The sequence below is a fragment of the Coregonus clupeaformis genome, chromosome 8 (assembly GCF_020615455.1).
Source record: "Coregonus clupeaformis isolate EN_2021a chromosome 8, ASM2061545v1, whole genome shotgun sequence".
Classification (NCBI taxonomy): domain Eukaryota; kingdom Metazoa; phylum Chordata; class Actinopteri; order Salmoniformes; family Salmonidae; genus Coregonus; species Coregonus clupeaformis.
In genome coordinates, this window is record NC_059199.1 from 21578894 (window position 1) to 21597742 (window position 18849).

An 18849-nucleotide genomic window follows, 5' to 3' on the forward strand; every position below is an offset into this window, starting at 1 on the left:
CCGTGGAGAACGTTCTGCTGCCTGCAACATCCTCTAGCATGACCGGTTTGGCAGTGGGTCAGTCATGGTGTGGGGTGGCATTTCTTTGGGGGGCCGCACAGCCCTCCATGTGCTCGCCAGAGGTAGCCTGACTGCCATTAGGTACCGAGATGAGATCCTCAGACCCCTTGTGAGACCATATGCTGGTGCGGTTGGCCCTGGGTTCCTCCTAATGCAAGACAATGCTAGACCTCATGTGGCTGGAGTGTGTCAGCAGTTCCTGCAAGAGGAAGGCATTGATGCTATGGACTGGCCCGCCCGTTCCCCAGACCTGAATCCAATTGAGCACATCTGGGACATCATGTCTCGCTCCATCTACCAACGCCACGTTGCACCACAGACTGTCCAGGAGTTGACGGATGCTTTAGTCCAGGTCTGGGAGGAGACCCCTCAGGAGACCATCCGCCACCTCATCAGGAGCATGCCCAGGCGTTGTAGGGAGGTCATACAGGCACGTGGAGGCCACACACACTACTGAGCCTCATTTTGACTTGTTTTAAGGATATTACATCAAAGTTGGATCAGCCTGTAGTGTGGTTTTCCACTTGAATTTTGAGGGTGACTCCAAATCCAGACCTCCATGGGTTGATAAATTTGATTTCCATTGATAATTTTTGTGTGATTTTGTTGTCAGCACATTCAACTATGTAAAGAAAAAAGTATTTACTATGATTATTTCATTCATTCAGATCTAGGACGTGTTGTTTAAGTGTTCCCTTTATTTTTTTGAGCAGTGTATTTCTAACTGTGTGTGTGTGTGTGTGTGTGTGTTGTATCTAAGTATATAGGTCCATGTTCATAACTGTTGTCAGATTGCGTGTTGGGAAACATTGTGTGTGTGTGTGTTGTACTGTATCTAAGCCAATAGGTCCATGTTCATAACTGTTGTCAGATTGCATGTTGGGAAACCTTGTGTGTGTGTGTCTTGTACTACACTGTATGAAACAGAACAAAAATGATATATCAACCCAAAGAGGAAATCCGTAGAGGAACAGAACGTGCTGGGGAACAATATATCTACAACATACTCCGTCTTGTTTACGGTTGCAAAATTACAGTAACTTTCCCAAAAATACGGGTTGGGGGTCCTGTGTGGCACAGTTGGTAAAGCATTGGCGCTAGCAATGCCAGGGTCATGGGTTTTATTCCCGTTGGAGCCATCAATATGAAAATGTAGCAGGTTGACGTGAGTCTTGTCCTGGAGGCAGAACTGAGTGATTTCCCCTTAGATAGGCCAGCTGCAAAGTCAAAATTGGCTGGATTGTAAAAATTCATTATGACTTTGTGGCTGTGCTAGCTAGTGACCACTATACAGAGCTGCCTCCAGAACACGATTCATGAGGAAAAACGCTAACCTGCGGAAATGTATGAACTCACTGTTGTAAGTCGCTTTGGATAAAAGCATCTGCTAAATGGCATATTGTGTTAGGATTCCCGGATTTCCTGTTTATTCCCTCCTAATTCCAGCAATCTTCCAAACGGAATTTCTGAAAATCCGGGACATTTTGGGAAGGTTACCGGAATTAACTTAATTTGCAGGTGGCTTGGTACCGTTAGTGGGGTGTAGTGTTTTTTGGGGGGCTCCTTACGATATTTTTGCAACTAGGAGGACTATCTATGTGTGAGCGAGGCTCCATTGATCAAAGTTCAACAATGTTGGAAGTGACAGGATTAAAACAGCAACCAAACACAAATAAAGATGGCTGTCACACTTGAGAAAAAACAAACAATCATTTATGGTTCGCTTGGTGTCTTCACCCTTTCCCTCAACTTTACACAGTATAAAACTATACAGATGTAGGCTCTTAATTTGATCACCCTGTTATTGGAGAACTTTCCTGCAATGCAGGAAATGTCTAACTTGTAGTGTATTTGAGGTTTAAAAAGGCTTCTGGAGTTTGTAATTTCCACTTTGAAATTTCAGACTTGGTTTTCCCTTACAAAAAATGTATCAACACCCACAAAAATGTCCTTTAATTATAATCCACATAATAATTCACATTTCCAGTTGATGCAGGATTATTTTCCTGCTGTAGCGAACTGGATCAAATTAAGATCCTACATCTGTACATACACTACATACACAGATACAACCCACCACAGATTCTCAGCAGCAGAGATTACATTTTATGTCACCCAGCTTTGTGTGTGTGTGTGTTGTGTGTGTGTGTATGTGTAAGAGAGAGAGAGAAAGTTTGTGAGCGTGAGCGTGTGGGTTGCATGTTCTGCGGAGTCCCTCTTGTGTGTCTGTGCATGTGTTGCGTGTTCCTCTTTGAGAGAGAGAAAGTGTTTGTGTGTGTTGCATGTTTCTCTTTAAAACAAAGAGTATAAAGCTGGCAGGCGTGCCCCCAAACAAGCCCTGCTGTATGTTTGTTTAACCTTTCCTCCGAGCCAACCAAGGAGCCAATGAACACTGGAGACACAGACACACACACAGCCTCCGCTTGTGCACTGACAATTACCAGACGACAAAGGGAGGCGTTGTGTGTGTGTCTCAGAGAGAGAAGTGAAGTGTGTCTGTAGGGTGGGGAGCTGTGCTGTGTATGGTTTGTGTTTAGATTAATGTGTGTTTACTTTCTGCCGATTGTTGCTGACTGGCATGGGCTTAAATAGGTTGGACAGTGTGTGTGTGTCACTCAGAGAGTGAGAGACATAAAGAGAGAGAACGTTTCCTTAAGAGGCTGGTAGGGCAGTCTCTCTCTCTCTCTCTCTCTAACAACAACGAAACAGTCCTCTTACATCCAACGTTATAAGTCCTCAACAATGCAGTGAGCAAAAGTCCTCCACTCTTCTTTCTCTAAATGGTCTTGTATACAACACAGATACAAAATACAAGTTATTTTTCTAATTTCCCCAAACGGCCGTATGTCCAGTTAGAACCCTTGGAACAGACAGTCAACTTCACAGAAATAGAATGATTAGAATATAACTCATTCTAGTTCTGTACTCAACTCCTTTCTTTCTATACAGTCAGTATGTATAAATGGCACAGATACAGCAAGCATACTGCACCAGTCTTGGCTATCACATCATCACATACATTTCTTTGTCCTTTTTTTCTGTTAGCGTTCTGTTCCATAGTTCCACATTATATGATGTGAATTATAAATCAATACATTCTTCTGTCTTTTGATCCTCCGTGTCCATCCAATGTTTTCAGGCTCATAACTCAGATCTATTTAGAATTCACTTTGGAAAGAATGGGGGAGTAAGTCCTTGGGGTCTCACTCTTCTCTCCTCCTCTCCTTTCTTCCTCTAATCCCTCATCCCTCCTTCCACCCCCTCACTCCTCACTCTGGCAGTGTCATGACCCTGTCCTCCGTTCCTCACCCTCTCCTATTCATCCCACCCCATACCCTCTTCTGGCAGTGGTCTCCCCTCTCTCTCCCCTCCATCCATCTTTACAGATCCAAACGGAACGCCCCAAAATAACTTGATGACTCCTCAGCATGGACCATGGTGGGGGATGAGACAGAGACGAAGAGCTCATCCCCGGCCCTCAGCTCAAACAGCCCCCCCTGGTAGACAGAGTGGAGGGCGTACTCTGCGTCTGGGGCCCAACACTTAGTGCCTACGCCCTTCAACAGCTGGATGGGCCGCAGGTAGGACGTCTTCTTGTAGACACACTGGACCAGCTGGTGACTGGCTGTTGGCTGGTCCCCTTCACTGGGGGATGGGTAGCGGAAGTAGACCTAGGGATGGAGGGATGAGGGAGGGAGAGATGGAGAGAGGAAAGGGGGATGGAGGGAGAGAGATATACATATTATTCAACGTGACAAAATGCATTATAATATGATTATAATGCAGTATAAGACTTGTCTTAAGCATGTCTCACCACTTAATAATGTCTTATTATCATCTCATGTGATGCTCACTATATTTAAAAAAAAACGGAATCTCATACTTGGTCCCACAATTATACATACACTGTGTGTATTAATACGAATGTGGTAATTGAAAATGTGTTTTCTCCCTGAGACAACCTCGGAGAGTGGGGTCAATGCCAGGGTCAGCCATTATCAATGGCGACCTTGGAACAATTAAGGTTAAGTGCCTTGCTCAAGGACACGTCGACAGATTTGTCACTTGTCGGTTTGGGGATTCAAACTAGCAACCTTTCGGTTACCGGCCCAATGCTCTAAACGCTAGGCTACCTGCCGCCCTTATACAGTATACTACAATGTCAAATGTGTTTACCTGAGAGTACATGTAGTAACGCCCATCCTGGGGCACACGCAGCCTCCCATTGGCTAAGGTCATGTTGTGAAGGTGGGCTCCGAAGCTCTGATTGGTCCAGGAGCGGACTGGGTGGCGACATGATTGGTGGAGGTCGGGCTGGGGGGTGGGATACGAGGGAGACCCTGTGAGAGAGAGAGAGAGAGAGAGAGAGAGAGAGAGAGAGAGAGAGAGAGAGAGAGAGAAAAAGGGAGAGGAGAAAAATGGACAGCAGTTGGCACAAAGAAAAAAAACGAAGGGAGGGTGAAAGGGAGGGAGAGGCAGAAAAGAAGGGAGCATGGGTGGGGTAACCAAACAGACAAGTCATATTCCAGCAGTAAAATGTATATCAGATAAGTGTGTAGCATTCCAAATGGCACCATATGCCCTATTAAAGTCCAATTGGCACTTTATTAGGTATACCTATTTATTACAGGGTCGGACCCCACTTTGCTTCCAGAACAACCTGAATTCTTCGGGGCATGGATTCTACAAGGTGTAGTGTTCAAACGTTACTCAAATGGTATCAAGGGACCTAATGTGCCAGGAAAACATTCCCCACACCATAACAACACCGCCACCAGCCTGTACCATTAACACCAGGCAGGATTTACATGGCTCAAAGAGAAGGAATATAATATCTATTGTTTACAGGAAACTCATTCAACAATTCTAAAGTTGCGTGGAAAAAGGAATGGGGGGAACTCCCATGGGCAAAGAAACTCAAAAGGGGTGATGATATTAATTAACAGTAATTTCGATCCGAATGTGCAAATTGTCCAAACAAATCCGCAAGGTAGATGGATTATTTTAAATACACTGCTCAAAAAAATTAAGGGAACACTAAAATAACACATCCTAGATCTGAATGAATGAAATAATCGTATTAAATACTTTTTTCTTTACATAGTTGAATGTGCTGACAACAAAATCACACAAAAATTATCAATGGAAATCAAATTTATCAACCCATGGAGGTCTGGATTTGGAGTCACCCTCAAAATTCAAGTGGAAAACCACACTACAGGCTGATCCAACTTTGATGTAATGTCCTTAAAACAAGTCAAAATGAGGCTCAGTAGTGTGTGTGGCCTCCACGTGCCTGTATGACCTCCCTACGATGCCTGGGCATGCTCCTGATGAGGTGGCGGATGGTCTCCTGAGGGATCTCCTCCCAGACCTGGACTAAAGCATCCGCCAACTCCTGGACAGTCTGTGGTGCAACGTGGCGTTGGTGGATGGAGCGAGACATGATGTCCCAGATGTGCTCAATTGGATTCAGGTCTGGGGAACGGGCGGGCCAGTCCATAGCATCAATGCTTTCCTCTTGCAGGAACTGCTGACACACACCAGCCACATGAGGTCTAGCATTGTCTTGCATTAGGAGGAACCCAGGGCCAACCACACCAGCATATGGTCTCACAAGGGGTCTGAGGATCTCATCTCGGTACCTAATGGCAGTCAGGCTACCTCTGGCGAGCACATGGAGGGCTGTGCGGCCCCCCAAAGAAATGCCACCCCACACCATGACTGACCCACCGCCAAGCCGGTCATGCTAGAGGATGTTGCAGGCAGCAGAACGTTCTCCACGGTGTCTCCAGACTCTGTCACGTCTGTCACATGTGCTCAGTGTGAACCTGCTTTCATCTGTGAAGAGCACAGGGCGCCAGTGGCGAATTTGCCAATCTTGGTGTTCTCTGGCAAATGCCAAACGTCCTGCACGGTGTTGGGCTGTAAGCACAACCCCCACCTGTGGACGTCGGGCCCTCATACCACCCTCATGGAGTCTGTTTCTGACCGTTTGTGCAGACACATGCACATTTGTGGCCTGCTGGAGGTCATTTTGCAGGGCTCTGGCAGTGCTCCTCCTGCTCCTCCTTGCACAAAGGTGGAGGTAGCAGTCCTGCTGCTGGGTTGTTGCCCTCCTACGGCCTCCTCCACGTCTCCTGATGTACTGGCCTGTCTCCTGGTAGCGCCTCCATGCTCTGGACACCGCTGACAGACACAGCAAACCTTCTTGCCACAGCTCGCATTGATGTGCCATCCTGGATGAGCTGCACTACCTGATCCACTTGTGTGGGTTGTAGACTCCGTCTCATGCTACCACTAGAGTGAAAACACCACCAGCATTCAAAAGTGACCAAAACATCAGCCAGGAAGCATAGGAACTGAGAAGTGGTCTGTGGTCACCACTTGCAGAACCACTTCTTTATTGGGGGTGTCTTGCTAATTGCCTATAATTTCCACCTGTTGTCTATTCCATTTGCACAACAGCATGTGAAATTTATTGTCAATCAGTGTTGCTTCCTAAGTGGACAGTTTGATTTCACAGAAGTGTGATTGACTTGGAGTTACATTGTGTTGTTTAAGTGTTCCCTTTATTTTTTTGAGCAGTGTATGTTATTGGACCATAAACAGATATGGATCATTAACCTTTACGGACCAAATAATGATGATCCACACTTCTTTGACAATATACAGTGAGGGAAAACATTATTTGATCCCCTGCTGATTTTGTACGTTTGCCCACTGACAAAGACATGATCAGTCTATACTTTTAAATGGTAGGTTTATTTGAACATTGAGAGACAGAATAACGAATGTCAAAAATGTTATCAATTGATTTGCATTTTAATGAGGGAAATAAGTATTTGACCCCTCTGCAAAACATGACTTAGTACATGGTGGCAAAACCCTTGTTGGCAATCACAGAGGTCAGACGTTTCTTGTAGTTGGCCACCAGGTTTGCACACATCTCAGGAGGGATTTTGTCCCACACCTCTTTGCAGATCTTCTCCAAGTCATTAAGGTTTCGAGGCTGACATTTGGCAACTCGACCCTTCAGCTCCCTCCACAGATTTTCTATGGGATTAAGGTCTGGAGACTGGCTAGGCCACTCCAGGACCTTAATGTGCTTCTTCTTGAGCCACTCCTTTGTTGCCTTGGCCGTGTGTTTTGGGTCATTGTCATGCTGGAATACCCATCCACGACCCATTTTCAATGCCCTGGCTGAGGGAAGGAGGTTCTCACCCAAGAACATGGCGCCGTCCATCGTCCCTTTGATGCGGTGAAGTTGTCCTGTCCCCTTAGCAGAAAAACACCCCCAAAGCATAATGTTTCCACCTCCATGTTTGATGGTGGGGATGGTGTTCTTGGGGTCATAGGCAGCATTCCTCCTCTTCCAAAGACGGTGAGTTGAGTTGATGCCAAAGAGCTCCATTTTGGTCTTATCTGACCACAACACTTTCCCCATTTCTCCTCTGAATCATTCAGATGTTCATTGGCAAACTTCAGACGGCCCTGTATATGTGCTTTCTTGAGCAGGGGGACCTTGCGGACGCTGCAGGATTTCAGTCTTTCACGGTGTAGTGTGTTACCAATTGTTTTCTTGGTGACTATGGTCCCAGCTGCCTTGAGATCATTGACAAGATCCTCCCGTGTAGTTCTGGGCTGATTCCTCACCGTTCTCATGATCATTGCAAATCCACGAGGTGAGATCTTGCATGGAGCCCCAGGCCGAGGGTGATTGACAGTTCTTTTGTTTCTTCCATTTGCAAATAATCACACCAACTGTTGTCACCTTCTCACCAAGCTGCTTGGCGATGGTCTTGTAGCCCATTCCAGCCTTGTGTAGGTCTACAATCTTGTCCCTGACATCCTTGGAGAGCTCTTTGGTCTTGGCCATGGTAGAGAATTTGGAATCTGATTGATTGAATGCTTCTGTGGACAGGTGTCTTTTATACAGTGGGGAGAACAAGTATTTGATACACTGACGATTTTGCAGGTTTTCCTACTTACAAAGCATGTAGAGGTCTGTAATTTTTATTATATGTACACGTCAACTGTGAGAGACGGAATCTAAAAATCCAGAAAATCACATTGTATGATTTTTAAGCAATTCATTTGCATTTTATTGCATGACATCAGTATTTGATCACCTACCAACCAGTAAGAATTCCGGCTCTCACAGACCTGTTAGTTTTTCTTTAAGAAGCCCACCTGTTCTCCACTCATTACCTGTATTAACTGAACCTGTTTGAACTCGTTACCTGTATAAAAGACACCTGTCCACACACTCAATCAAACAGACTCCAACCTCTCCACAATGGCCAAGACCAGAGAGCTGTGTAAGGACATCAGGGATAAAATTGTAGACCTGCACAAGGCTGGAATGGGCTACAGGACAATAGGCAAGCAGCTTGGTGAGAAGGTAACAACTGTTGGCGCAATTATTAGAAAATGGAAGAAGTTCAAGATGACGGTCAATCACCCTCGGTCTGGGGCTCCATGCAAGATCTCACCTCGTGGGGCATCAATGATCATGAGGAAGGTGAGGGATCAGCCCAGAACTACACGGCAGGACCTGGTCAATGACCTGAAGAGAGCTGGGACCACAGTCTCAAAGAAAACCATTAGTAACACACTACGCCGTCATGGATTAAAATCCTGCAGCGCACGCAAGGTCCCCCTGCTCAAGCCAGCGCATGTCCAGGCCCGTCTGAAGTTTGCCAATGACTGTCTGGATGATTCAGAGGAGGAATGGGAGAAGGTCATGTGGTCTGATGAGACAAAAATAGAGCTTTTTGGTCTAAACTCCACTTGCCGTGTTTGGAGGAAGAAGAAGGATGAGTACAACCCCAAGAACACCATCCCAACCGTGAAGCATGGAGCGTGGAAGCGTGAAGCGTGGAAACATCATTCTTTGGGGATGCATTTCTGCGAAGGGGACAGGACGACTGCACCGTATTGAGGGGAGGATGGATGGGGCCATGTATCGCGAGATCTTGGTGAGAAGGCAACAACTGTTGGCGCAATTATTAGAAAATGGAAGAAGTTCAAGATGACGGTCAATCACCCTCGGTCTGGGGCTCCATGCAAGGGGACAGGACGACTGCACCGTATTGAGGGGAAGATGGATGGGGCCATGTATCGTGAGATCTTGGTGAGAGGAGGAGCATTGAAGATGGGTCGTGGATGGGTCTTCCAGCATGACAACGACCCGAAACACACAGCCAGGGCAACTAAGGAGTGGCTCCGTAAGAGCATCTCAAGGTCCTGGAGTGGCCTAGCCAGTCTCCAGACCTGAACCCAATAGAAAATGTTTGGAGGGAGCTGAAAGTCCGTATTGCCCAGCGACAGCCCCGAAACCTGAAGGATCTGGAGAAGGTCTGTATGGAGGAGTGGGCCAAAATCCCTGCTACAGTGTGTGCAAACCTGGTCAAGACCTACAGGAAACGTATGATCTCTGTAATTGCAAACAAAGGTTTCTGTACCAAATATTAAGTTCTGCTTTTCTGATGTATCAAATACTTATGTCATGCAATACAATGCAAATTAATTACTTAAAAATCATACAATGTGATTTTCTGGATTTTTGTTTTAGATTCCGTCTCTCACAGTTGAAGTGTACATATGAAACAAATTACAGACCTCTACATGCTTTGTAAGTAGGAAAACCTGCAAAATCGGCAGTGTATCAAATACTTGTTCTCCCCACTGTACATCCCTGCCAGCCATTCCCTCCCCTACCCTGGACGACGCTGGGCCAATTGTGCGCCGCCCCATGGGTCTCCCGGTCGCGGCCGGCTACGACAGAGCCTGGAATCGAACCAGGATCTCTAGTGGCACTGCGCCACTCGGCTTTAATCAGCTATAATCAGCACAACAGTTTTCAGCTGTGCTAACATAATTGCAAAAGGGTTTTCTAATGATCAATTAGCCTTTTAAAATGATAAACTTGGATTAGCAAACACAACATGCCATTGGAACACAGGATTGATGGTTGCTGATAATGGCCTCTGTACGCCTATGTAGATATTCCATTAAAAACAGCCGTTTCCAGCTACAATAGCCATTTACAACATTAACAATGTCTACACTGTATTTCTGATCAATTTGATGTTATTTTAATGGACAAAAAAATTGCCTTTCTTTCGAAAACAAGGACATTTCTAAGTGACCCCAAACTTTTGAACGGTAGTGTATGTAAATTTGATATAATATATATATATTTTTACATCTGCAAAAGTTTCTAAATACCTGTTTTTGTTTTGTCATTATGGGGTATTGATGATGGGGAAAAAAACAATTTAATCAATTTCAGGATAAGGCTGTAATGTAACAAAACGTGGAAAAAGTCAAAGGGTCTGAACACTTTCCAAATGCACTGTATAGGGTGCCATTTGGGATGCAAGATGTCTTTAATTTGAACAAACTGATTCCTAATGTTCCTATTCGTTTAACCACACAAACGCGCTTGCATGGACGCACACACCAACACACACACTCACAGCGCTAGGCGATGAGGTAAAACACATAGCCCTTTGAAGTGTGTGTAAATGTGCATGCATGCCTTTGTGCGTGTGTACGTGTTCACATTCCTGTAATGTCACCCAAGGCTTTTTGGCTGGTCTGGAATGGACTTCCTTATTGCCTTACAAGAAGAGCCAGGAGTTTTGCCAAGACAGGAGACCTTCCAGATCAGGAAAAACTCATGGCCCTCATAAGGAAGTACAGTGACTTATTTCCTTATGAGAAAAGTTGACTGCCTCTGCCCTCTCTTCCTCCTCCCTACTGACTGTTGGCTAACAAAGAGAGAGGCCTTGGCCTGGATGGCTAGCAAAGAGAGAGAGAGCGAGAGCGCGCAAGAGCGAGAGAGAAAGAGGGACCATGACCTTAGTGCCCTGTAGAGCAGTGGATGCTGCTGAGGGGAGGATGGCTCATAATAATGGCTGGAATGGAGTAAATGGAATGGTACTGTATCAAACAGATAAACTATGTGTTTGATACCATTCCACTAATTCCATTTCAGACATTATTATGAGCCGTCCTCCCCTCAGCAGCCTCCACTGCTTTAGAGCTGATGGTAATAACACCAGAAACGTAAGCCAAACCTGAGTACATCCTGCTGTAGTGTTTCAAATAATTTCCTATAAATAGCCTACTATTTGAAAGTATTTTCAAATACTTACTTCAAATACCATTTTTTTTATATCTGGGTTAAATTCATCAGAGTGCATTTAACCCAGTTTAACCCAATTGTATTTCCAAATACATTAAAATATTCAACTACTTGTCTTTTCATTAAAAAATATCTAAATTACAAATTGAAAAGTAAATAGAAAAGTAATTGAAATACCCTAAATAGTATTTGAACCCAGGTCTGGTATGCACATTGACACAGACACACACACACACTCCGCTCTCACCTTGAGTGCTGCTGTCTCTGAGGGTCAGGTGGGCCGACGGCCGCTGGGGCAGAGAGGTAGCGAACTTTGACCCCGAAGTGTTGAAGGTGCGAGGTAACGTTCTTGCTTCTGACAGAGAGACGCAGAAACATGACATCATCATCATCATCATTACCATCATCATTACCGTCGAGGTCATGACAGACAAAGACAAAAATGTATTTCCAGATTCAACACCATGATAGGGGGTATACATGTACTGTATGTATAGATAGATTTGTCATAGTTTTTTAGTCACACAAAAGGTCATGCAGGTAGAGTATGATAGGGGATAGGTATTTCGGTAGATAGAGTTTTAATTGTTGTCATTGTTACTGAGTGTCACACAAAGGTCATACAGACAGGTACAGTATTTGAGAGATTGACTCACCTTGAAACGTCTGCTTTGAGATTATGTTCTCTGTCACCTGTAAAATGAAAATAAAGATGTCGTATGAGAACAGGTGGCATTGGTGCAGACAGAGACTAGATCAGCATCATTATCTTTATGATAGAAACTTCCAATACAACAGGTGACTCAAAGTATAGACATCGAAAGTAAAAAAAACACACAAAAAACAGCATCATCATTATCCCCATCTTCATCACTATCAGTCACATGCTGTAGTTTAGTTTCTTCCTTATTCCATTTACTGTAGTCTTGACAGAGGTCTGGTCCGTACGTGCGAGAGGGGAGAGAGAGATCTCTCGATCTCTCTCTCTCTCTCTCTCTCTCTCTCTCTCTCTCTCTCTCTCTCTCTCTCTCTCTCTCTCTCTCTCTCTCTCTCTCTCTCTCTCTCTCTCTCTCTCTCTCTCTCTCTCTCTCTCTCTCTCTCTCTCTCTCTCTCTCTCTGTGTGTGTGTGTGTGTGTGTGTTAAAAGGAGAGCTCTGTGTTGGCAGAATATTTCTACCACATGTGGCTTCAATCAAGAAAATAAAGTCAAGTATGCAGCAGGGGCTTTCGGTGTGCATTCGTGCTTGCATATGTGTTCTGTAGGGAGTTTCCTGTACGGTACAGCCCCACCTGGAAGCAATCATCTCTGAGGTCATGACAGTGCCTCTCAGTCGCGCACCACTAAAATACTTCCCCCAGTAAACAAATCATGGAACCGTTAAGAGCAACACTGAACTAAGATATAGTTAACATTTCTGGCATATTGTAGTGTATTTCTTATTTTCTGTCTCAATTTTTTACAATGAGGTTAGTTACAGTTCTTATAGCCTTTAGCCGTATCCGTATTATATTGCTCCTCTGTTCCTCTGGTGATGTAGAGGTTAACCCAGGCCCTGTAGCCCCCAGTATTACTCCTACCCCCCAGGCGCTATCATTTGTTGACTTCTGTAACCGTAAAAGCCTTGGTTTCTTGCATGTTAACATCAGAAGCCTCCTCCCCAAGTTTGAGTTATTCACTGCGTTAGCACACTCTGCCAACCCTGATGTTCTAGCAGTGTCTGAACCTTGGCTTATGAAGGCAACCAAAAATGCAGAAATGTCCATCCCGAACTACAACATTTTCCGTCTAGATAGAACTGCCAAAGGGGGCGGAGTTGCAATCTACTGTAGAGATAGCCTGCAGAGCTCTATCATACTATCCAGGTCTGTGCCCAAACAGTTTGAGCTTCTACTTCTAAAAATCCACCTTTCCAGAAATAAGTCTCTCACTGTTGCCGCTTGCTACAGACCCCCCTCAGCCCCCAGTTGTGCCCTGGACACCATATGTGAATTGCTTGCCCCCCATCTATCCTCAGAGTTCGTACTGCTTGGTGACCTAAACTGGGATATGCTTCACACCCCGGCTGTCCTAGAATCTAAACTAGATGCCCTCAATCTCACACAAATTATCAAGGAACCTACCAGGTACAACCCTAAATCCGTAAACATTGGCATTCTCATTGATATCATCCTGACTCATTTACCCTCTAAATACACCTCTGCTGTCTTCAACCAGGATCTCAGCGATCACTGCCTCATTGCCTGCGTCCGTAATGGGTCTGCGGTCAAACGACCACCCCTCATCACTGTCAAACGCTCCCTAAAACTCTTCAGCGAGCAGGCCTTTCTAATTGACCTGGCCCGGGTATCCTGGATGGATATTGACCTCATTCTGTCAGTAGAGGATGCCTGGATGTTCTTCAAAATTGCTTTCCTCGCCATCTTAAATAAGCATGCCCCATTCAAAAAATTCAGAACTAAGAACAGATATAGCCCCTGGTTCACCCAAGACTTGACTGCCCTTGACCAGCACAAAAACAACCTGTGGTGTACTGCATTAGCATCAAACAGCTCCCGCGATATGTAACTTTTCAGGGAAGTCAGGAACCAATATACACAATCAGTTAGGAAAGCAAAGGCTAGCTTTTTTAAACAGAAATGTGCATCCTGTAGCACTAACTCCGAAACTGTCACCACCGATAAATCTACGATAATCGATTTCAATAAGCATTTTGCTATGGCTGGCCATGATTTCCACCTGGCTACCCCTACCCCGGCCACCAGCTCTGCACCCGCCGCTGCAACTTGCCCATGCCCCCCCAAATACCTAGGTGTCTGGTTAGACCGTAAACTCTCCTTCCAGACTCACATTAAGCATCTCCAATCCAAAGTTAAATCTAGAATTGGCTTCCTATTTTGCAAACAAATCCTCCTTCACTGATGCTGCTAAACATGCCCTCATAAAACTGACTATCCTACCGATCCTTGACTTCGGCGATGTAATTTACAAAATAGCTTCCAACACTCTACTCAGCAAATTGGATGTAGTCTATCACAGTGCCATCCGTTTTGTCACCAAAGCCCCATATACTACCCACCATTGTGACCTGTATGCTCTCATTGGCTAGCCATCACTACATATTTGTCGCCAAACCCACTGGCTCCAGGTCATCTATAAATCACTTCTAGGCAAATCCCCGCCTTATCTTAGATCATTGGTCACCATAGCAACACCCACCCGTAGTATGCGTTCCAGCAGGTATATCTCACCGGTCATCCCCAAAGCCAACACCTCCTTTGGCCGCCATTCCTTCCAGTTCTCTGCTGCAAATGACTGGAACAAACTGCAAAAATCTCTGAAGCTGGAGACACATCTCCCTCACTAACTTTTAGCATCAGTTGTCAGAGCAGCTTACCGATCACTGCACCTGTACACAGCCCATCTGTAATTAGCCCACCCAACTACCTCATCCACATATTGTTATTTACATTGTTATTTATTTTGCTCATTTGCACCCCAGTATCTCTATTTGCACATCATCTTCTGCACATACATCTATCACTCCAGTGTTAATACTAAATTGTAATTATTTTGCACTATGGCCAATTTATTGCCTTACCTCCATAACTTACTACATTTGCACACACTGTATATAGATTTTCTATTGTGTTTTTGACTGTACGTTTTGTTTATTCCATATTTAACTCTGTGTTGTTGTTGTTTTTATCGCACTGCTTTGCTTTATCTTGGCCAGGTCGCAGTTTTAAATGAGAACTTGTTCTTAACTGGCTTACCTGGTTAAATAAAGGTGACATAAAAATAAATAAAGAGAACAGTACCAGTCAAAAGCTGACACACGTACTCATTCCAGGGTTTTTCTTTATTTTTACTATTTTCTACATTGTAGAATAATAGCGAATACATCAAAACTATGAAATAACACATATGAAATCATATAGTAACCAAAAAAGTGTTAAACAGATTCTTCAAATAGCCAACTTTTGCCTTGATGACAGCTTTGCACACTCTTGGCATTCTCTCAACCAGCTTCACCTGGAATGCTTTTCCAACAGTCTTGAAGGAATTCCCACATATGCTGAGCACTTGTTGGTTGCTTTTCCTTCACTCTGCCGTCCGACTCATCTCAAACCATCTCAATTGGTTTGAGGTCGGGGGATTGTGGAGGCCAGGTCATCTGATTCAGCACTCCATCACTCTCCTTCTTGGTCAAATAGCCATTACACAGCCTGGAGGTGTGTCTTGGGTCATTGTCCTGTTGAAAAACAAATGATAGTCCCACTAAGCCCAAACCAGATGGGATGGCGTATCGCTGCAGAATGCTGTGGTAGCCATGTTGGTTAAGTGTGCCTTGATTCCTAAACAAATCACAGACAGTGTCACCAGCAAAGCACCCCCACACCATAACACCTCCTCCTCCATGCTTTACGGTGGGAACTACACATGCGGAGATCATCCGTTTACCCACACTGACCTTCATGTCTTAAAGTAATGATGGACTGTCGTTTCTCTTTGCTTATTTGAGCTGTTCTTGCCATAATATGGACTTGGTCTTATACCAAATAGGGCTATCTGTATACCTTGTCACAACACAACTGATTGGCTCAAACGCATTAAGAAGGAAAGACATTCCACAAATTAACTTTTAAGAAGGCACACCTGTTAATTGAAATGCATTCCAGGTGACTACCTCATGAAGCTGGTTGAGAGAATGCCAAGAGTGTGCAAAGCTGTCATCAAGGCAAAGGGTGGCTATTTGAAGAATCTCAAATATTACACATTTTTTGATTTGTTTAACACTTTTTTGGTTACTACATGATGTGTTATATCATAGGTTTGATGTCTTCAGTATTATTCTACAATATAAAAAATAGTAAAAATAAAGAAAAACCCTGGAATGAGTAGGTGTGTCCAAACTTTTGACTGGTACTGTATATGTTTATATTATGACAAGACAACAAGGTTTGATATCACACTAACTCTTCTCGAAGTGAGCTGAATTTGAAAATGTTTGTTGAGGAAGAGTTTCATTTTAAAGATAACATTCACTTTCACAATCACTTGGTGAAGGCTACATGACTGAAAGCCATTGAACACAACAACCATGTCTCTGTCGCAAAAAAATACAGTCATAGGTGTTAACTACAATTTAGGTGAAAGGCAAGGCACTCTGGGAAATATACAAAGGTAAAAAAAAAAATCAAGTTGAATTGTACAGTGCCTTCAGAAAGTACCCCATAATGACAAAGTGAAAAAATTAATTGAAAATGAAGTACAGAATTCTCATTTACATAAGTATTCACACCCCTTTGCTATGACACTCCAATCCCTGAGATGTCAATACAACTTGATTGGAGTGCCCTGTGGCCAATTCAATTGTTTGCACATGATTTAGAAAGAAACACACCTGTATATTTAAGGTCCCACAGTTGACAGTGCATGTCAGAGGAGAAACTATCCCTTGAAGTCCAAGGAACTGTCCTTAGATCTCCGAGATAGAATTGTGATGAGGAATATATCTAGGGAAGGGTATAAAACAATTTCTAGAGTGTTGAAAGTTTAAGAGCACAGTGGTCTCCATCATTGGGAAATTTAAAAAAAAATATGGAACTACCCATACTCTGCCTAGATCTGGCCATCTGACCAAACTGAGCAACAGGACAAGAAGGACCTTGGTCAGGGTGGTGACAAAGAACCCAATGACCACTCTGACAGAACTACAGAGTTCCTTGGCTGAGATGGGAGAACCTGCCAGTAGGACAAGTCTCTACAGCACTTCGCCAATCCAGGAAGCCTGGAGTTTGCAAAAAGACACATGAAAGAACGATCATAAGGCAAAAGATTCTGTGGTCTATTGAGACAGAAAAGTAACTCTTTGGCCTGAAGCATAATGCAATGGGGATGCTTTTCAGCGGCAGGGACTGGGAGACTGGTAAGGATAGAGGGAACAATGAATGGAACCAAATACATGCAAATCCTTGATGAGAACCTGCTTCAGAGTGCAAACAACCTTAGACTGGGGCGAAGATTTACGTTCCAACAGGACAATGACCCCAAGCATAGAACCAAAGCAACGCTGGAATGGATTCAGAACAATGCGAAAGTCCCATGAAACATGGAACCTACACTTTACATGTTGCGTGTATATATTTGTTCAGGGTATGTTGGTTCAGCTATATGCCTAAATGTTGAGCAAACTCACAATCCTATTGCAGCTGGTTGCTTTACAATTGTACATTGATAACATATTTAATTTTACAGTGCACGCAAGCAAACACAAAACACACACGCAAAAGACAATTGCTTTCACACTGCAGTTTTGGTTTATAGCACTAAGAGCTTTGTTCTAAATGTGACCAGGGTTAAAGTTTGAGCACCGACTGCAACCATAACAGTAAAATCATCAGCTGCAATAACAACAAACAATGTCTTCAACCTTTCACCCTTTTTATGGAGGCCCTAGTACAGCACAGACCCTGTAGAGAAAGAACTGAGAAACAGGGTCCTGATTCACTTAAAGGGATAGTGTAATATTTTCTACTACCCCAGAGTCAGATGAACTTGTGGATACCATTTTTATATCTCTGCATTCAGTATAAATGAAGTTAAAGGTAGTTTCGCGAGCCAATGCTAGCTAGCGTTTGCGCAATGACTGGAAATCTCTGGATGCAGAGACCTAAAAATGGTATCCACGAGTTCATCTGACAGGGGAAGTAGATAGAGGGCTTCATTGCCAAAATCTTGCATTATCCCTTTCAAGTTCTTAAGAAGGAATTTGAAAAAGTTCTTAAGATAATTCTGCACAGAGCCTTACTGGGCCAGTAATCAAAGCGGCTCAAAGTAGGAGTGCTGATCTTGGATCACTCCTCCCCGTCCATGTAATTCTAGATCAGCAGAACTCCTACACCGACATGCTTTGTGAATATGGCCCCTGATATCAAAGAGCAAATAAACAGGGTCTGGATTCATTAAACATTCTTAAGAAGGTATTTGAGAAAGTTCTTAAGATTTTGCAGATGTGCATGTACCTCATAACTTCCTTAAGAACTTATTTGCATTTTTTTGTGATGAAGCTTCTTGGATTTTTTCTTTAGAATGTTTTAGTGAATCCATGCCCTAGTTATTCACTGGAAAAGCGAGTGAAAAGGGAAGAAGGAAAGAGGGAAAACAAGGGGAGAGGGAAAGAGGGAAAGACAAGTATGCACATGAACAAGTATTAGGCCTACTCTGGGTGCTTAGCAGAAGATGGAAACCCAATCCTTTTATATGTGGCTGTGTGTGTGTGTGTGTGTGTGTGTGTGTGTGTGTGTGTGTGTGTGTGTGTGTGGTGCAGGTCTGGGCCAGTCTTAGCTCTCCATGGCTCTGTGGCATGGAAAGGGAAACTTATCTTGCCATAATATACTCTAAGAAGTTACCGTTTCTCAGTACTTTCAGCAGGGCTGATGATTAATATGTAACTTATATCTAATTTAAGAGACAGATATAGAAATATGATAGATAGAAAGAACATGGTCTGAGTGATATACATATTTGGATCTATGGTATGGACAGGGAACCTTATCTAGGTCTGATCTAATCTAAGAAGTTTCCCTGTTCTTTCAGCAGGAGTTAAAATGAGTAACTTATACCTCCTTTAA

General features: G+C 43.9%; 1 protein-coding gene across 1 annotated transcript in view; it reads right to left on the reverse strand.

Moving 5' to 3' along the window:
• Window positions 1–2052: 2052 nt before the first annotated feature.
• Window positions 2053–18849, reverse strand: part of LOC121571255 (tumor necrosis factor ligand superfamily member 10) — an 83340-nt gene continuing 66543 nt past the window's right edge. Inside the window, exons 3-6 of the mRNA XM_041882605.1 lie at window positions 11872–11908; window positions 11463–11570; window positions 4237–4400; window positions 2053–3731 (exon numbers count right to left, since the gene is read on the reverse strand). Of these exons, the coding sequence (XP_041738539.1) occupies window positions 3441–3731; window positions 4237–4400; window positions 11463–11570; window positions 11872–11908 (600 nt within the window). The 3' untranslated portion in view covers window positions 2053–3440. The remainder of the gene's footprint in view (window positions 3732–4236; window positions 4401–11462; window positions 11571–11871; window positions 11909–18849) is intronic.